The 19,939-nt window shown below is 46.5% G+C and overlaps 1 protein-coding gene across 1 annotated transcript in view; it reads right to left on the bottom strand.

Moving 5' to 3' along the window:
- LOC8034788 (gamma-aminobutyric acid type B receptor subunit 2) overlaps positions 1 to 19,939 on the bottom strand; it is a 329,601-nt gene that overhangs the window by 101,776 nt on the left and 207,886 nt on the right. Inside the window, exon 10 of the mRNA XM_042289254.1 lies at positions 17,499 to 17,631. Within this exon, the coding sequence (XP_042145188.1) occupies positions 17,499 to 17,631 (133 nt within the window). The remainder of the gene's footprint in view (positions 1 to 17,498; positions 17,632 to 19,939) is intronic.

Genomic DNA, 19,939 nt, shown 5'->3' with positions numbered 1-19,939 from the left:
CAGGCCTGAGTGACCACTGCTTTGTTCACTTCACACTTGAAGGCAATTCTCATCGCCTTAAGAGTATGCCTAAACGTATACGCGATTACAGCAAAGCTAACTACCCTGCCATCAATGATGAATTGGCGCAATTTCTGGACGAATATATGCAGAATTTTTCTAATCGCACTATAGAATCCAATTGGTCTATTTTTAAAGTCAAAGTTAATTATCTTGTAAACAAATACGTACCCCTACGAATTATACCGTACAAGAACAGGTACCCTTGGTTTACTGTTTCTTTAAAGCACCTGCGAAATAAAAAGAAACGACTGTTCCGCAAAGCAAAGCAGTTCAATAAACCGGACTTGTTGTGTGCGTATCAGAATGTTGCAACCCTCTTTAAGAATGAAGTGGTAAAAGCCAAAAACATATTTTTTAATGATACCCTACCATACTTATTGACAAATGACACTAAGAAATTTTGGAATATAATTGGTGGACAAAAAGAGAGTGTGATATCGCTAATCAACGATAATGGAGTCTCACTTCCAAGGTCGGAATGTTCATATTTACTAAATGATGTGTTTTCTCAGTCTTTTATGCCACAGTCTTTTGTTTCTTGCCCTGAATATAATCTTGCAGCCTTTCCACTTATGGATCCTGTTATAATTGATTGCATTGGTGTGCTTAGCATAATAAAAAATTTAAAAGTTTCTTCTTCATCTGGAACTGACGGGATTAATTCTAAATTTCTGAAGAACACTGAAATGCTCTCTTCTGTAATACTGTCTAAACTTTTCTCGCAGTCCCTAGATCTTTGTTTGTTGCCCAGCGATTGGAAGGTGGGTAAGGTGGTACCTTTGTTTAAATCAGGTGATGCTCACTCTCCTCTTAATTACAGGCCTATATCTTTAACTAGTGTCCCATGTAAAATGTTGGAGCATATCATCTATTCTAACCTAGTTAACTTTCTTGAATCCAACTCATTTTTCACATATCGTCAGCATGGTTTTCGTAAATCATTCTCATGTGAAACACAACTGGTTTGTTTCACGAACGATGTTCTCTCTGCGCTAGACAATAACCTTTCAATCGACTGCATATTTCTTGATTTTTCGAAAGCCTTTGATTTAGTCCCTCACCAACTGCTCTGCTTAAAATTAAAAAAAAAACTAAACATTGACTCTAACATTCTTGCATGGATCGAAAATTTTCTCTCTAACAGAACACAGTTTGTAACTGCAAACGACTCAGACTCTCTTCCCTGCCCTGTTACTTCGGGTGTGCCGCAAGGTTCCGTCCTCGGCCCCCTTCTTTTCCTCATATACATAAATGACCTCGTTAACAATGTCCAGTCATCCATAAGGTTGTTTGCAGATGATTGTGTCATTTATCGTGTAATCTATTCTGATACTGATACGTCTTTTCTTCAGACTGACCTAAATTTCATTACTAACTGGTGTGACGTCTGGAAAATGCGCCTTAATGCCAGTAAATGTAAAGTAATGAGAATTTCACGGAAAGCTGCCTGTACTAACTTTCCTCAATACAACATTGGTTCTGTTCTTGAGCAGGTGACATCGTACAAGTACCTAGGTGTCCATATAACATCTGACCTCTCCTGGCAAACTCACATTAATTTTATTGCTAACAACGCTAATCGCATGCTAGGTTACTTACGCCGCAACTTCTCAAGGGCTCCTTCATCATTAAAACTACTACTGTACAAGACCCTCGTTAGATCCAAGCTTGAGTATGCGAGTTCGGTGTGGGACCCAGGCCATGAATTTCTAATTAATCAAATTGAATCCGTACAAAATCGTGGCGCACGTTTTATATTGTCTAATTTCTCGCGTTTTTCCAGTGTATCATCCATGAAACTAACTTTACATCTTCCGAATCTTTCATTGCGTAGAAAATTATCTCGTTTGTCCTTATTTCACAAAATCTATCATCACAACCAGCATCTAAGTGAAGAGCTTTTTTCTGAACCATCGTATGTATCCCATCGAAATGATCATCACCATAAAGTCAACGTTCCTTTCAGTCGCACGAAGCTCTTTTTTGATTCTTTCATCCCAAGGACTACTAATGACTGGAACCACCTGCCCACCTCCATCGCCACAATCACAGACGCTCCTGCATTCAAGTCTGCCATTGAAAACTATTATGTTAACTAATATGTGTTGAATTCTATTTTTTGTACTTTTGTTTTTCCCCCACTCCCTTCTGTAATGCCGTGTGGCCTTGAAGGTATTGAAATAAATAAATAAATAAATTAAAAATGAAACATTGGATAGAATAACATATATTTGAAATATTTTATATTATCCAGACTGATATTAAAAGAACTTGATCCCAATAAAAAAAGGGGGAAGTCTAACAATTTTACAATGATGGTCCTGCGACGTGTTTCTGGGAGAATTATAATTACTTTGGTGAGAACAAAGATTTGAAACTTCTTTGAAGGCACAGAAACCGACACAAGCATAGGCGCGTGTCCACGGCAGGATTCCTTTATATTTGAAGCTTATATTATTTTATCATTTCGCGTAATCTGATGGTTCCGGCAGAGACATATCGAAAATGAGATTTCTTCTGTGACGTCTCAAAGAATTGCCAAAAGAGAGCTCATACAACAAAGAAGAAAAAACGTTTGATCTCGGATTACTTATCTGCTCACGGAGACACTGAGTGATGTTCGTCGCTGAACAATAAAGCACGCAGAGCACACAGAAAAGAAACTTCAAAGAAAAGCTTTGTGATGAATGTACTTTACGGTTTTGGGAAAGATAAAGGAACTACTGAGTGTTTATTTTTTAGCAACTTTTATACGTGCGTCTTTCATCCACCAACAGAGGTACCTGTAAAGGCTGAAATGAAATAGGACACAAGATGTTCTAGCGTTTCTTTTTTTCCTACATCACTCGCCGAGTGATTCGACGATAATCGAACGACAGGGCCTTCGGAGTGGAATGATTTCTTTGGAATCACTGGACATGAGACGTAAAAAAGAACGATTCAGAATTTAACTTGTATTGCACCCCACCTTCCGAACTATAGTCCTCGAATAACACACGATTAAAAGTTAAGACTTTACGGGGTGCGAGCTATCTACAAGTGTGAGCTATGCACCTTCGCAAGTGATATCCCGGCTTAACCTCGAACCTTGAGCCGAGATGAGGCGGACCTACTTTCAAGCCAGGACGTTCGCTGCTTGTCGTACAAAGTTGCCAAGCGAATCTTGCCGAAGCACGCACCAGGGAGCGCAGAAAGAGACTAAACAATTATTTCTAAAATATACACGTGTTGTTTTCGATCACGAACGAACACAAACAATGCAATAGAATACCAGCAACATATTGGAAAAAATTGAAAAGCATCTAAAGCATCCAAGCGCTTATCAGAATGCACCAGAAGTCGCGCATTCATTGCATCAACGATTGCTGCGCTCGCGTCAGCTCTGGCTTCCACGACGCGCTGGAACAGAGGCTGCGGTCGTTACAAAGTCAGTTCCAGCCCTTAAAAGGGGGGAAGGGGGCAACGATATTCCGCTGGAATATGCTTCATTTTACACGACCTTGCTGGCACTAGTGGGACTCGAGGATACTCGCACGCAACGCCACTGACCAAGAAACGCCTTTGTTGCAGTGTAATTTTACGGACAAAGCGAGCGTTTTCATTCAATCTCTCCTTCGCGAAACTTCATGATATAGCTTAGCGGTCGTAGTATCGCCTATTGACGATATTTGAATGCGGTTCATAGATTAGACCCGAGCATTGCGTGGGCACTTGATTTGGGCTCGTGATAATCAATAGCTCAAAAAGCATTCGGGTAGCGGCCCGTGTCCAATCCCTGCAATGACGAAAATACCCGAACCATAACAATGGTTGGAAATCAGCGCGTGTCCCGTGCTTTGCCAACCCCAGCGCGTGGCTATGATCAACATTGGCGGCATATAATCGGCTCCAGATCACGTGGCCGCTTGTTCTGGCTACGGGTTGAGAGGGTGAACGCTGCTCGTTTTTCTTTAATTTTTTCCGCGACTCCGATTGCGTGTGGTAAAAAACGAACGTGGGTTTCACGGCTCATTTACGTTAGGGATCCGTTTTCAGCGGTTTTGCGCAAGGTACAAAAATGGTTGCATCGCCCCTTTCAACATGCCCCTCCTAGGATATTTGATACCGCGATTGTGTACATACCCCCCCCCCCCCCCCCCCCCTGCGTTCCGAAACTGTGATTGCGTCGCCAACGCTGGCCGTCGGCGATGCAGCAGACGCCGCCATCTTATCCACCCGTACCCCAATAACGTGCCCCTCGCGCACCCCAACACGGTGGAAATGTTACGCGGGGCCGGCATCGGTCGAAAGGGCCGCGCACAGGAGCCTTTGTTTGCAAAACGTGTAAACGAGAATGCATCTTTGTGTCATTCTTTATGATTAGAGCTGTCAGACTTCCTTAATGACAGCTTATGTTGATGAGAATTTCCGTATGATACGAGCCTCTGTGTGCGTTAATGAAGCAGGCATTTTTCAAGTATTGCTGCGCGCGGGAATGTTTTACATGGGGACCATACACCGCAGGAGCGAACTATCTTAGGAAGAACTTTTTTTTTTCTCTCAGTCGAAGTTTGCCCCTTCGCGCTTTGCTCCGGGTGTGACTATTGACAACGAGATATTTTGGAGGCGCCACCACGCGGGCGCGCTCCTGTGACGTAGCCAGTGTAATTTGAGCAGACAAGGAGCCAGGCAATTGCGCTTTCTGGTTAGGTTAGATCATTCATCCTTAACCACTACCAAATAGCCCAGCTTTGAACCCTGCAGCAATTAAGTTAGTTCGCTTTTATGTCATTTGAGAACTCTTCACATGTTTTAAAAAACGTGCATGACGTGTTTAGGAATTTTTTCTACTGAATTACAACATCTCGAAGTCACTTTTAGAAGACACGATCTTTAAAACGTTCAGAAAAAAAGCCTGGAACTTGACATGACAGCTTGCGCGGCGTGCGTCACGGTGTCTCTGGTTCCTTTTCTGTTGTATCCATGGAGACCTCTGCAGAACACTTTGTTTTGCCCTTACCAGAGTATACACGTTTGCAAGAAAGGCTTCTGTGCGCTGCCATTTTGAGCGATGCTGGCGCCCCGTACCGTTTCCGCCATGCTGGGGTGCGCCAGGGGCACGTCAGTGGGGTGCGCGATAACAAGATGGTGCCGTTTGCTGCATCGCCGATGGCTAACGTTAGCGGCACACTTACTGTCTCGGAACGCAGGAAGAGGTATCCACACAGAATCGTAGCATCACATATTGTAGGACGGGGCATCTTTAAGGGTTGGAGCTGACTCTATAACGATCGCAGCCTCTGTTCCAGCATGTTGTGGAAGCCAGAGCTGCCGCGAGCGCAGCCATCGTTGATGCAAAGGCCATGCGACTTGTGGCGCATTCTGAAGAGCGCCTTGAGACTTTAGATATTTTAGAAATTTTTCGATTTGTTACCGGTTTAGGCATTTTATTTAATTATCCGTGCTCTTTCGCGGTCTAAGACGACACGTGTACGTTTTATAGTTATTTTTTCAATTTCTTTCTGCGCTCAGTGGTGTACGCTTCGGCGAGAGACGCTTGGCAACATTGTACGACAACCAGCGAACGTCCTGGCTGGAGAGTAGGTCCGCCTCACCTTGGCGCGCGGTTTCCCACTTGCAAAGGTGTATAGGCACGCTCTCGTCTTAGCTGTGCACGTGCGCGTTGTTGTGTTACTTGGCGCAGCACAGGTTTCGTATATTATGAAGCAATTGCCGCCAGCGACGCTTTCGGGGTTCAATAGTGGCTGGCGACTACTCGTATGATACCATGCAAACCATGCGATTGTTTTTTGTAGTGGCGCTTTTGTTTCGTGCCGAACGTGTGACTAAAGTGTTTACAACATCGCAACTTCTTCTCAAAAAAAAAGAAAAAGCTGAACATTTCACATTTTCCTAAGTTGCCCTGTTTGACCTGACAAGTTAGGGCATTCGGTCAATTCGGTTTCTCCACTTTTGATTAAAGGTGTACTCCGGCGTTTTCTTTATAGTTGCCTTAAAATTTGTTAACCAAACCAACAAACATCGCTGAAATAATAACCAAAATATTTGGGCCAAAATATTATTTTTTTCTGTGAAGTTATTGAATAGACAAATTTGGTCCTCGCCGTGTTTTTCGAAGTGAAAGTCTCTACTGACGACAATAAAAAAATTGACGTCAGCAAAAGGCAGGGGCTCGCTCCTTAGACTGTATACTTTGTTCCCCGCTTGTTCCCAACTGATTACAATAAATTTTGTGGTGTCAGAATGAATGCTTTGGAAGCTCTCTCCAGCACCCGCGCAGCAGCACGTAACAAAGGCTCGGCATAGTCCATTTCCAAACTGACCACTCGATCGGAAAGCTTGCTTTCCCCTGACGTAACGGCACTTAAAAACACGGATATAATTTGAATGTTTGTTTTCGCTTCATTTCCGATTGCCGATTTTACAATAATTATTCTGAATTTCACTATACTAAATAGAACACGGGAATTGGAAATAGACGGCGATTCCGAAAATGTATATAATTGGGGTAGCTGGAAAATCGCCGTACATTCTGCACAAAGGTATTGGGAGGTCCAGAAAGCAAACGCACAAACGGTCGTAATCCATAACAGGTGTATAACTCATTTTTAGATGCAAAAAGTGTCACCGACTCTCTAGATCTTACAGGCGTGTATCGCGAAGATGGTTTTGCATGTTTTGAGTCGAACGAACTAAGAAATACATTTTTAGTTTTTAAACTAACAAAGCACATATACTGTGACCTTTTTTTATTTTTTTAAAACTTCAAGTCTCTTGACTTAGTCACCTTACCCGCGGATTGGAGATTTGGGAAAGCACAGCCCATTTTTAAATCCGGAAACAGAAATGACTATTCAAATTACAAAGCCACATCATTAACTAGTGTGCTTTGCAAAATAACGAAACATGCCATATACTTTCATGTTATGAATTATCTGTCAAACATAGTTTTACATGTAGCAATCAGCATGGCTTTAGAAGGGATTATTCTTGTGAGACCCAGCGTTTCGAATTTGTTACTGACCCGCATCACAACTTTCACTCGCCTGTAGCTAGTGTTGCCATTTTTATTGATTTTTCAATAACATTCGACACTGTTCCACGCCAACGACGTTTTTATAAGCTTTCTGAAGTAAATATTCATTCTTAGATTATACTCTGGATATATGAATTCTTAATTAACTGGACTCAAGCGGTATATCTTGGCCAGGACAAATCACGGAGCCTCCCCGTAATATCTGGTGTTCCCCAGGGAAGCGTTCTGGAACCGCGTCTATTCCTTATATACGTTTATATTAATGACCTTCCTCTTCATCTAACATCTTCCATAAAACTTTTTTTTTTGCGGACGATTGAGTTATTTATTGTTTTATTGCTTACCCCGATGACTCTGTGCTATTATATCAGGATTTAAATATCGCTTCAGAGTGGTGCAATACTTGGCGAATGTAATCGAGGAATAGGAAACTATGTCGATCCTTACTAACGGTGCCCCTTGAAAAAGTGTGGAACAATAAATACTCATCGTAATACTATAGTTGCCAGTGCTTGTAAATCATTGGGATATATTAAACGTGACTTATACCTCACCCCATCTTCTGTCAAACTAACTGCCTACAACACTTTTCTAAGATCTAAATGGGACTATGCTAACTTGAATTGGTGGCCTCATCAAGCTTTTCTAATTAAAAAACGAGAATCGATTCAAAACAAGGCGAGTTGTTTCATACACTTGTTGTGCACTTGTTGCACTAAAGTCTGCTCTCGACTTGTGCCGATTGTCTGAAAGAACTAATCTCCCCCGCCTTTTCATTTTCCACAAATATATCTTTTCCACCTCCTTTTTCGATAAACTTTACTTACAAGTTCGCCAATCACACATTTCCATGCGCCCTTACCATAACCTAAAAACTAAGCCATTATTTGCGAGGACTAATAAATTAAAGAACTCCCATCCGGCTCTGGCCATCAATAACAGGAATGCTGTTCCACAAATAATTGTCAATGAAACTAATCCTGACAAATTCGGAGATCTTTGCAAGACACATTTCCAAATGGTTCATAATTATCCTGTTTAGTTACCACCACCTATCGTTCCTTCTTGTTTAGTTTTATTTTTTTTATTTTTTTTTGCAGTCGATATTTGTATGCACCATGTTCCTAATTAATCAGCTGTTTTTTATTTACCTGTTGCTCAAGTTTGTCTTCGTGTCCCCCCTCATGTAATGTACTTTCCATGTACCACTGAGCGAGAATAAAATTAAATGAAACTAATGAAATTTAGTTGAAGCGACTCTGGGAGTCGGCCACCGCTTCGTCCAGCCAGTTGTTTCGGGAAAACATGTTTATTGGTTTGCAAAATGCAGTAAGAAATCAATTTGAAGATAATACAAAACCAGCAGTGAGAGAAGACAGTGGAACCGCTACACGAAGTCGCGTTATTGGAGTATTAAGGGGTCTTAACAACGAGGGAGAAATCCGCGCATGCGCGATTTCTTCCTCTGCTTTGTCGTTCACTTCGACGAAGTTCGGGGGGGGGGGGGGGGGGGGGGAATGTCAGCGTTTGCAGTTCACTTGAGCGGTTCCTCACTTGGCGCCATCGCAGATGATTTCAGCAATTCAGAAGTTAAAAAAAGCTAGAAAAAAAAAAAAAACAAAAAAAAACACGACGGACTCGATGAAGGAAGACGCAGACAGAGCGCTGGTCTCGCAACTGGCGAGACAGCGCTCTGTCTGCGTCTTCATTCGGTCCGTCGTTTTTTTGCGTTGTTTCATCTTCTGAAGTGTGTCGTACGAACTCGCCCAAACTTCGACTTTAGCAGAATTGAATGAGCTTTACGTTTGACAGCAAAGAGTTTAAGGAGAACATATATTTGAGAACAAGCTCCGCCAAAGCGGGATTGTCTGTGCCGACCGATCGTCCCTCCCTCTCTCCGCCGCCGAGCAGACATCCACCGCGAAAGCTCGACGTTTTTGTCGCGTGATGCACGCGGTGAGAGATCCCCGGGATGTCTCCTTCGTGCGAATACCCCTTTAACTTCACAAACGGAAGGATTTTGAGTTTGGGTTTCCCGTTTACAGCTTGATGAGCTATTTATTCCTAAGGTTATTTTCGTTCGGATAAAGTAGAATTACACACAATTCACAGTTTAGGTGTTGTACGAAAGTGAAGCACTGGATATTCCATCTTTATTACAGCGGAGCGGTTAAGTTCTAGGTTCTCCATGATCGTGTCCGGTATGTCAACACCAACCTACCTGGACAGCTACCGCCATCTATAAGTGACGGCGGAAAGCACACAACCAGTATGGTTTCCGCCGTCGCTCGTAGATGGCGGCAACCTTTCCAGCTGCTATCTTGAGTTCCTGTACAGGCAGAGTTGCGCGTTCTGGCTATATAGTTCCTGTATAGCCAGAGTTGCGCGTTCATCACCGTAACGCAGTCTTTCCTACACGGCATATTGATCCTGCTCCTCACGTGACTGAATTTGGCGAATTGGCGAATAGCGGCGCCCCGCGTTCGAAACGCGCGGCGCGCTCGAAAGCAGGGGTACGTACGGCGGTGCGCGTGCAACGTCTACTTTCCTGCACGGCACTTGATCGGCACCTCACGTGATCGGATCTCGGCGAATAGCAGCGCGGCGGCACGTGGAAAACAGACGCGCAACTTTGGCTCCCGTAGGGAGCCTATACAGGGACTGTACAGCTATCATAGAAGAATTGATAGTTGGGCGCGTGGGTGGGAATTCATCGTAGGAAACAGCGCAAAAAAGAGACGACGACGACGAAGAAGCACACGTAACGAGCGCACCGGTCGTTACGTTTGTTTCTTCGTCCTCATCTGTTTTGCGCGCTGTTTCCTACGCTCCTACGCTCTTATCAGTTTCGGTTTGGACTCACGATGGGTCGGCCGCGCGCCCTTTCGGGGAAAGGAGACAGGCTGCGGAAGGAGCGGCGACGTACGCAGCAGCGCGAACGGGTCCGCAAACGCCTCAAAGCCGCTGTCGCCTCGACTTCCACTGCGTCCAGCGGTTCAGATTTCCTTGCCAAAGAGCACATCACTCGTCTGGAAAGCCGCCGCCGAGAAAGAGCCAGTGATGTAAAGGGCGCCGGCGGGCCAACGCCACGGATGACGAATGTGCCACGGAGGCCAAGCGCAAGCGCGAGGCCCGGCGACGACTGTACTCTACGCCGGCTGAACAGTTCCCGGGTGCGACGGCGATGTTCCGGAGGGAGTTCGCGAATTACCCGTTTGGCGTCGCGTGCGCCGTGTGCGACCGTCTCTGGTTCGCCGGAGACGTATCCACGATCGGCGGCGTGTCAGACGAGAAGAAGCGGGAATCGGGCGCGTGCGCGTTGCGGCAGTGTATCGAGTATAGTTCCGCTGGTCTTCCTTCTTCACGAGAGTGGAAAGGCTGAACGTCTTTCTACAACGCTTTAGCACGGGGAAGAATATAACAGCATTCCAGAGCCTCGACACTTCAGCGTTAAAAAGTGTTTACTCAGCCCGACCATGCTGGTCACGTCTTAAAGATATATCATAAAAGAGTTTCAGGGAACCGTTTTGCACGTCCGATAGGTACGATGGGCCCTCCGGTACGCACTGCGCATGCGCTGCCGCAGAAAACTCGCACATGCGCGGTTGGTACCGGAGGGCCCATCGTACCGTATCGGATGTGCAAACACGGTTCCCTAAAACTTTCTCAAATTTGACGCCCACAAATATCACTTCGCAAACACACGCACCGAAACGCACGCGTGCACACGCACGCACATACACACACACACACACACACGCGCACGCGCACGCACGCGCATGCACGCTCACGCACACACACACACACGCACACACGCGCACGCACGCGCATGCACGCGCACGCAGGCACGCACACACACAAACAAGAAACGAAGAAAACGCGTGAACCAGGCTTGCCGCGTTATGAAACGAGCTTAGGAGCCGAGGAATTCGCTGCGTTGTTTGATCTCTCTTTTAGACGTAACTATGGTGCCTGGAAGGCGTCTCCGACGGGTGTGTTTAGCGCGTCCAAAAAAGAAGTGCCTTGATTTCTGCCTGATCACGTGATAGATCTGTTACGCTGTCGCCGGTCACGATCCTGTCGGTGGGACGGCAGGGGTGGTGGACATGGCATTCGCCCGTTCTGCTGCACGTCGCTCTCCTGTGGGGAGGTCCACGGAAGCTTCGACAGACATGAGTTGGGACGCCGCGACGACATGAACGCCATTTGCTATCTGCTCAGCATCAACTCGGGGTAACATGACACTCCAGTGACGCCACTTCTCTACGCCACGCATCTCCGCCGGTGGCGGAGATGCGTGGCGTAGAGGCGTGGTCTTGCCTTGCCACAGCCTTGCCTTTCATCGCCTTTCGTCGGTTGGCGTTCTTTGGGTTCGTCGATCGTCAAACTGATCACTCCGCGGGCGGGTAAAGGCTCGACTGCCGCGAAATAGCGTTTACCGGTGGGCCAAGTGGGTTAACATTTTTGGAATGAGCCGCCGCAGTCTGCCGCCGCGAAGCGTAGTGAACGCAGCGGGGTGGGGTTAACACGCGCCCCCTTCATAGCCGACAAAACGCGAAAAAAAAGAAGTCACGCGAGCCTCACTAAGAGAAATGCGTGACGCAGAAAAACGACGACACTAGAGCATCCCGCGATCCCCCCCTTGTTGATGATGCGCAAATAGCAACTACGACAGCGGCATTCGCGTTCGCCCGCGCTTTCCGCCGGCAGTTCTGAGACCAACCGCTAAGGTCGCGGCATCCGACAGCGTGACACCCTTTCTGTGACGTCATTTCTTGCTCCTTCGGGATACCTTTCGATGTATCGGAGGGATGGTACGCTAAACACACCAGTCGGGGACGCGTTTCAGGCACCATAGATTGCTACGTCACAAACGATGATGATGATAGCTGGAGAAGCGCCTCCTGTAAAGAGCCTAGATTGAAGAGACGGAGCGTTTTCAATTTAATGGCGGACGCCCCCTCCAAGATTGGTCGCAAGTGCGCATGCGCTGCACTTTTGCGTCGCGAGAAGAAAAGCAGGAAAGGCGGAGGCGTTGACAGACGATTAACACTTTCGACACCTTCTGGCAGCTCGTAATGCAAGCGTGTGCCATAAACCACGTGACCCCGATCGACTACCTCGAAACTTTCGGGAACACATTTAGCTTCGTGTGGTTCGCGCACGCCGCTAGTAGTCTCGAAAACACGGTAATCGGATTTCTCATATCAACAGCGACAACAACAAAAAAGGAACCTTACTTTTTCTTGATCCTTCTCGTAAGCGTAAAACTCCCAAATTAAAAAAAGAGGATTAAAAAAGTTTCCAGCTTCGCCTTAAATGTTTTTGAAGTAAAAAAAAAAAAAATAATGTACACCAATGACATCACGAGGGATTTCGGGTTAATCAGGGTGTGTCCGCACTTTTTTTTCCCAGTTTCATCCAGCTTCCCGATAAAAGCGAGACACTAGATTAAGGCGATCTCCTCCCTAAAGCCCACCAATCACCACTGCGACGTCAGCAGGCGCCGAGCCGCCATCTAAAAATAACCTCCTTATTCCGAAACAAATAAATAAAGAGGCGGGAAAGCCAGAAACTTTATTACTTGGGGCATGAACCAACCTAAACCAATGTAAAAAAGAAAGCGACGAAAGGCTTTTTTCTTTTTTTAAAGAGTAGATTATCTCATCTTTTCCGATCGAAATTCGCCCTTTATGGCGACAAACTCGATCGATTCAATTTTAGTGAAGTTCCTGTAGGTTGTCGGCAACCGTGCAGGGTGCTATTCTAATGTTTTAGTAAAATGGGCCCAAACTGGCCGAATTGGCTATGGGCCCAAATGGCATTTCTATAACCTGAACACCCCCGGGACAATATAAGCTAAAACGCTCGATCGAAAGTTGTACTAGGCCTAAACGTTTCACAAACTTTGATTTCTCTTAAGTCGTAATAGTTCAAAGACTGAGACCTAAGCTTTTTGAAAAACTAGCAGGTAAGCCAAAGATGCATACAGAGCTGTTTCAGTCGATATTGTCCGAGGTAGTACATGCACATACTCTAATAGAAAATATTTTATTTATCTATTTATTAATTCACTCGTGATACTGTGCTACAGTTATGGTGGGCCACGAATTTTGGTTTCCATTGGTGACGTCACGGCGTCCAACAATCCAAGAAATTTGGAGCGTCTAGTTTCCCACAAAGCCCTCGCACTTTAAAAAAAAAAAAGCCTTAGTGAGTTTTTTTCATATAGTGGGAATAATAAAACTAAATGAGTACTAAACACAGACTGGCACATCTAGGAAGAGGGGCGAAGGAAAAGGGAACAAGTCTGGAGAGAAAGAGAAGGTGCGCCGACAGTTTCGGAACCGGTTGCCCTCGAAGGTCACTCTGCCGAACCGGAGAGTTCCATGTGTAAGGACCTCGTCTCTCTCTCTTTCTCTCTTTCAGACAGGGCCAGTGAGGGTGATGAAACATGGAACATAAAGGCCCGTTCACACACGTGCAACAGAGTAAGACCGAGAGAGAAAAGACCGCTTTTTAAGCCTCTTGCAACGGTGTAAAACTAGATGAGCTGCTGCGAAGCAGTTTTTAAGGCCCGCTTCAGACGGGGCAATTTCGCCCTGCAACTTGACGTCGCAACACCAGCAACACGGGCCGCCCGCGTTCACACGCAGCAACCGAATTGCTCCGACTTGCCATTATCATCATTAAATCTGATTTTTTTTCTGCACTATATAGACGCACAGCTACGCGCTAAAAACGTGTTCTTAAATCTTTGAACGGCGTTTATTTCCAAAAACGATCCATTTCAAACCAGAACTAAGTCTTTAGCTGTCATCATCACCACCACAAGGGTGTCACCTGAAAATATCGCGTCTCTGATTGGCTGCAGCCGCTTCAACCGTCTTCGAATTGCTCCGAGTTACTCGCTTGTTCGAGCCGAACCCGATCTCAGCAATTCGCGTCGATCTAGGGAAAGCTAGAGAACAACCCGCCAGCAACCTCAAAATTGCTGGAAAAGTTGCCTCGTCTGAAGCGGGCCTAAGCCGTCGCAAGAAGCTTTAAAATCGGTCTTGTCTCTCTCAGTCTTACTCGGTTGCAAGACTGTGCATCGCCCTTTAAGCGCCGTTCACGCACTTGCAAACAAGTAGGACCGAGTGAGACAAGGCCGGTTTTTAAGCCTCTTGAGACGGCTTACGACTTGCTCCGCCACAGCGCATCCGGTCGTAAGAAGCTTACAAACCGGTCGTGTCTCTCTCGGTCCTACTCATTTGCAAGTGTGTGAACAGCGCTGAAAGGGTGCTATTCTAATGTTTGCACTGAGCCCTACCGAGTGGGAGGGCTGGCAACAGTTGTGACAGTTTCAACAAATCCGGTTTTACCCCGCTTTGTTGGAGCCGACGCAGCTGCTGCCATAGCAACCCTCGCGCTAGGTCGGACTCAACGCAAGTGTGGGAATTGCTTTTAAAGTTCTTAAAAGGGTCATGAAACGATTTTCCTACTTCTTCCTCCTTAGCTTTAATCCCCAACTCAAATGCGAATTGTGAAATCACGTGGTCGTGACATTCCTTCGGCGCCGGTGCGATGACTCCTAGATTCCACTGTGCTTTTTATGCACACCATAGAACTTGTCATTCCACAGTGACAATAAGTTCCGTCAGGGCACTCATTGGCCACGAACGCGAATCCAAATATTCGTCGACGGATTGATTGTTGACGAGCGCATACGTCAGAGTGACGCAGTTCTCGTGTCCAATGCGTGAGCTGGGCTCTGCTGACGTCAGATTGGCGCCGGTGACGCGCTTTTGGAACCGCGGAGGTATCAGAGTGAAAAGGCGGAGAGCTTTCGAAGGAAAGAAGGTACAAAATAGTTCGCTATATTTCCAAATGTTCGTAACGAAAAGCTGGCTTTTGACTTTCTAGCCTCTTTCTTTTGGCCAACTAAACTATATGAGATTAGTAAAGTCCCAATTTAAAATCATTCATCCCAACCCAAAATTCGTTTCATGGCCCCTTAAAGGGGATTCACCCGCGGTATTATTTCTAGTCTTTTCCTCGTAGATGGCGCAGAACATTTCCAAAACAAACGAGTTCATGCTCCCAGCTGCGCATGCAGGTCGGGAGCCCGGGGTGAGCTCCGTCCACGGTCGGTTTGCCGCCGATCTAGGCGAGCTAGACTTCGTCTGCCCGGCGTCCCCCACTACCGACACGGCCGGGGCGGTCACGAGGAATATAGTCAAACAAATGGCTCTGAATTCCGGCTGGCTCCAAAGTTGGAACGACGTTCGAACCATTAAAATGTATTTTGTAAACAGCCAAACAGCCTATTTGCTGATGTTCAGTGTTGGTAGCGCACTCGGCTTTTGAGCGATTGCAAGTGCGTCATTTGTATACGGACATAGGCTCCCCTATACTGACAAAGCCTGGCAGATGGTCACGTGACGCGGCCGCCGAAAGTGAAAAGGTAGAGTGGCAGACTAAAGTCATGTAAAGGGCGCCCCGCTGCGGCGAGACGCCGAAACACACTTGTACCGAGCGATGGAATGTCCGCTCGTGCTTCTCGCGTTCCTTGGGCTATCCGCTTTTTTTCTCGTCGGGTTTGAAAACTATGTTTCGGGTCCTCGCCGCTGCAAAAGCTGCGCGCTGAATACCAGACTCCCCTAGAAATGCTGTGTGCCACCAGATCCTCGCGCTCCAAATCTGCGACCGGGCACTCTATCGCTCCGGCATCGAACTGCCAGGCTTTGTGAGTATAGAGGAGGCTATGGTACACATGAAGTCGTTCAAGCAATTGACGCCGTGTCATTATGTATTGGCTTTGGCGGCGTTCATTGCTAGTTTGCCTCATGGAATTTAGTTTCCGACGAATACGCAGTTCACTGCGTATTCCACTCCACTGAGTTCAGCCTTTAGAGGCGAGCCCGTAATATGTGGCGTGAGATTATAAGCACGAGTCACGGTCGTAGGTAGAAAAGAGCTTCTGTCCGTTTTGCCATTTTTAGCGGTTGTTCGTACGGCCCGTGCTTTGCTCGCTTTCAGAATAAATGAACACGTACATACTGGGCTGTGAAGATTGCATGCTGAGCAGTGTGATATTAATAGCTTTGCATTTTATAAACAAAGTACTTCTGGCCGGTGCGGCCTTCAGTGTTTTTGCGTATGAAGGGTGCTTTGCTCACTCTATGAAACAACGAAAAACATAGCAGCCAGGGCTATGATTGTGTAAACATATAAATTGTGTATAAACATCTTTTAGTGTCTGCTCACCAACCCTAATAAGGTGAAAACAGAGATCAACATGCAGAGTGCACCACATTTAGCGTTTTTTCAAAACGCTATAGGGTGTTTTCACCGACGTCATTTCGTCCGCCATTTTGTTGTTATGAGCAGTCTGCCACGTGCAGAAGGCGAGTACTCCGATGACCCACTTCACACCCTCAAGTTGGTAATGCACAGACGCGCTCATCACGCGTACATCTAACAACAAAATGGCGGATTGACGTGTTGTGAAAATACCCAATACAATAGCTCTTTGTAATTCTTATTTTTATTTCACATTTAGTGTTCGCGTGCAACGTAGGCAAGCGTGCTGAGGCGCGTTTCTAGGTTTTGATTTCTTATCGGAACGGACCTTTGCGCCCGCGCTCCTACTCCCAAATGGTCGTGGTGCGAAGCCACCCCCTCGCCTGCCTCGTAGAATGGGGGGAAGAAGGGCGCACGTGTGTTGCGCGTCTCAGCCGCTGGGGAGCAGGACCGCGGGCGCGGTGATGTGCTCCGATAAGAAACCGCAATCTAGGAACGCGTCTAAATGAAGCGTTTTTTTCAGAACGCGGTAAAATGCTGCCCCGGCATTATATCCGTCTGAAAACAGCTGATTTAGTGGTTTTCGATGATGCTCAGCAAGTTCCTAATTAGAACTATAAGCCTATTTGTAATGATTAAAAAGTACATTCACAAGTTCGATTCAATTAGCCGACTAATAGGTGCGACTATCTCCCTATACTATGTCCCCCTAGCCGTAAAACTCACCTGCACAAACCGCACAAGTCTAGCTTTCACGGCTTTTTTTAAACAAATCTAAATGAAAAAAAAAAAAAAAAAAAACACCCTGTAGTGCGGTCTTGGTGGACGCGAGCGGTCCGGGCTTCCAGAATGAGTTTCCCAACTGAGTGTTTTAACAACGTTGCGTAAAAGTAACCAAACCAAAAGACGCTACTGGACTAACTTAGGCGCCCTTAGGGGCGTTCCCACCGATCGCGACCTCTGCCTCAGACTTCACTTGGGATTTTCATATTTGAGCCGGCCCTGGGGGTCGAAATTAAACCTCAGTCTTCCGTGGGAGGTGCCCTGATGTCCTTCGTTTGTTTGGCGCGGAAGACCAACGAAGAGAAAAATAGAGGCAAAGTTGAGCTCTCACCGCGCAGATGTATGGAAAGTTTGTGACGGATGTGAAGCCGGAGTCCATGCCCAGTAGGATGACGCTGGTGTAGGTGAGGATGCAGCCAACGATGATGAGGTTGTTCAGGTACGGACTAGACATCTTGATGTACCTGCACAAACAGCAGAAAATCGAAACAGAGGTTAAAAATGTGCGGTATGCTTTATACTAACGAGTTTAAGAATGCCATAGACGGAACCTTTGAGTACGAAAAAAAAATATTGATGTCATCACTGCCCATACGCCGAGCCCAACCGGCGTTGTGGATGAGCTCATGACGGCGAGGGTATTTCTTTCCGCACGCAAATCTTTTGGGTCTGCTATTTTAAAACCCGCTTATAAAATAATCGCTTCATCTTATGGGTATGCAGAACGAGGACTGAGGGGCTGTTGGATGGCGTAGGGTGACATTTAATATTATCCCGCTAACGTCTGCATCACCATGATTTAAAGTAGCTTTAAATTGGCTTTCAAATAAAATAAAACCCCCTTTTCGCATTGCGAAGTGCACGGACACTGCTGAGCGCTGGACAGCTTACAGAAATGCTGCCGCTTGCTATAAAAACCAGAAAAAAAATCCAATACGCGAAACAACTTTTTTTTTTTGAGTTGCTATGTTGGCGAATTTGTTCACGTTTAAGCAATATATGAAACGGCGCGCGAAACCCCAAACTCTACTTGCATTGTTGTCACCCAATCTTTAAAAGCTTTGGAGTGTCGTGAATGGCAGTAAGGAAGAGGCTAATTAAATTTTACAGCGAAGCTGTTTACGGCTAGGGTTCCGTGGATTTTTTATGCGCGTCAACAAAAGCTCGACGCTCGCAGCGCCGCACGCGCACGCCTTCCCCGTATAAAACCATTTGAAGTAAATAACCAAAAAAAAAAAAAAAAAAACGTAGACGAACGCGCCTGCGAGATGCCTTTTGTTTTAGCACAGCTTCCTATACACCAACTCATCTCTGTGACGTCACGGCGCGGTGGTGGCGCGTCGGTCGCACTTCCGGTCTGGGGCTGTGGGCAGAAGTCCCCATGCCAGACGTGTATTCCTGCGTTGTTTTGAAGGGAACTAGCCAAAAACCTGCCTTCTCGTCAAAACGCCGGGACTGGGGCCATACCAAAAGAGACGAGAAACGTTTGAAGGTCAGTTTTCACGTGCTCGGTTCGTCCGAGAATCTGGATATGTGCCGTGAAAAGGGAAAAGCAGACGCCGTCGGACAACGATTGCTTGGGCGGGAAGCACTTTGAGTTAAATTCACGGATATTGTGGTCATCAGATTTATTTGTTTTATTCCAACATGAACGCCAGAAAACCATCAAGTTGTGCGGACCACCTGCGGACTACGTTCAGTGCGTCTTCAATTCAAACGGTCGCCTGATCGTTCGAACTGTCGTCTGCTCTTTCAAACGTTTCTGCTTGTCGTCTATACGAAGTAAGCACAGGTCTCAAAAGGCTTAAGTTTGAAGGTTGGTAACCAGGCTCGATGTAAACAGTAAATACAAGCAGATGTTGATCCTTGTTACGAGTGACCATCACTGACTTGCTATGCCTATTTGACTTGGTCCGATTCTGCTTGCGATTTTCAGTACCGACGTCGACTATCTCAGCTACGGTTCATGCTTTTGCAGCCCGAGCGGCGTCGCGACTGAAAATTGCGAGTGAAATCTCATCATGCGAATCAGGTTTTAGCGTCCACGCGGAATGAATCGCCACATGTCACATTATTCACGCGAAGTTTCGCGGTGTAACGAGCCTCGGTAATTTCGCTGACGCCGCTCAAGTAGTCAGACATCGCCAGGAAGACGTAGAATCAACAATTCGAACGCGAAAAAAAGCAGGGGGACTCACACCGACGCCGACAACATCGTATTTCAATGGTTTGTTTATGGGCGACGGCGGGCTTCTTGCACGCACCCCCATCGCGCATGCGCGGCGCCGGTGGCGTCCGCTAGGGGCGCTCCGGTTTGTTTGTAAACATGAGTTGGTGTATAGGAGGTATTCACTGGACGCCATATTTGAGGGCGATGTTTAGAGCGCATGCTCAGAACGAGCTCACGTTAATAGGCTGCTAAGACCGGCAACCTTGATGGTGCTAAATGCAGGCTCCAAAAGTAAAGCCCCTTAATAAAGGCGTTTTTTACAAGTACCGCCAACCATTGTTGGGGAACTGCGCGAGACACGTGCCACAAGCGGGTGCTCCTCCGCCATTCGCTTCCTAGGACCGCTCATTTCAGTGCTGCGCCGCCATTCGCTTCCAAGGGCCGCTCGAGATGCGGGTCTCGTGCACTCGCGCATTTGACGCTACTTGCACGACAAACGCAAACATATCGAGGGGCTTTATCCAAGAGGACTGCGGAAGCTCGCCGTCAGCACGCGCTCAGCAGCAGCGCACACGGATATGGCCGCCAGTGAATGCTCCCTA

Source organism: Ixodes scapularis, unplaced genomic scaffold (genome assembly GCF_016920785.2).
Source record: "Ixodes scapularis isolate PalLabHiFi unplaced genomic scaffold, ASM1692078v2 PGA_scaffold12__126_contigs__length_90152505, whole genome shotgun sequence".
Lineage (NCBI taxonomy): Eukaryota > Metazoa > Arthropoda > Arachnida > Ixodida > Ixodidae > Ixodes > Ixodes scapularis.
Note: the sequence above shows the minus strand (reverse complement) of the source record. Positions and strands in the feature narration are given on the sequence as shown.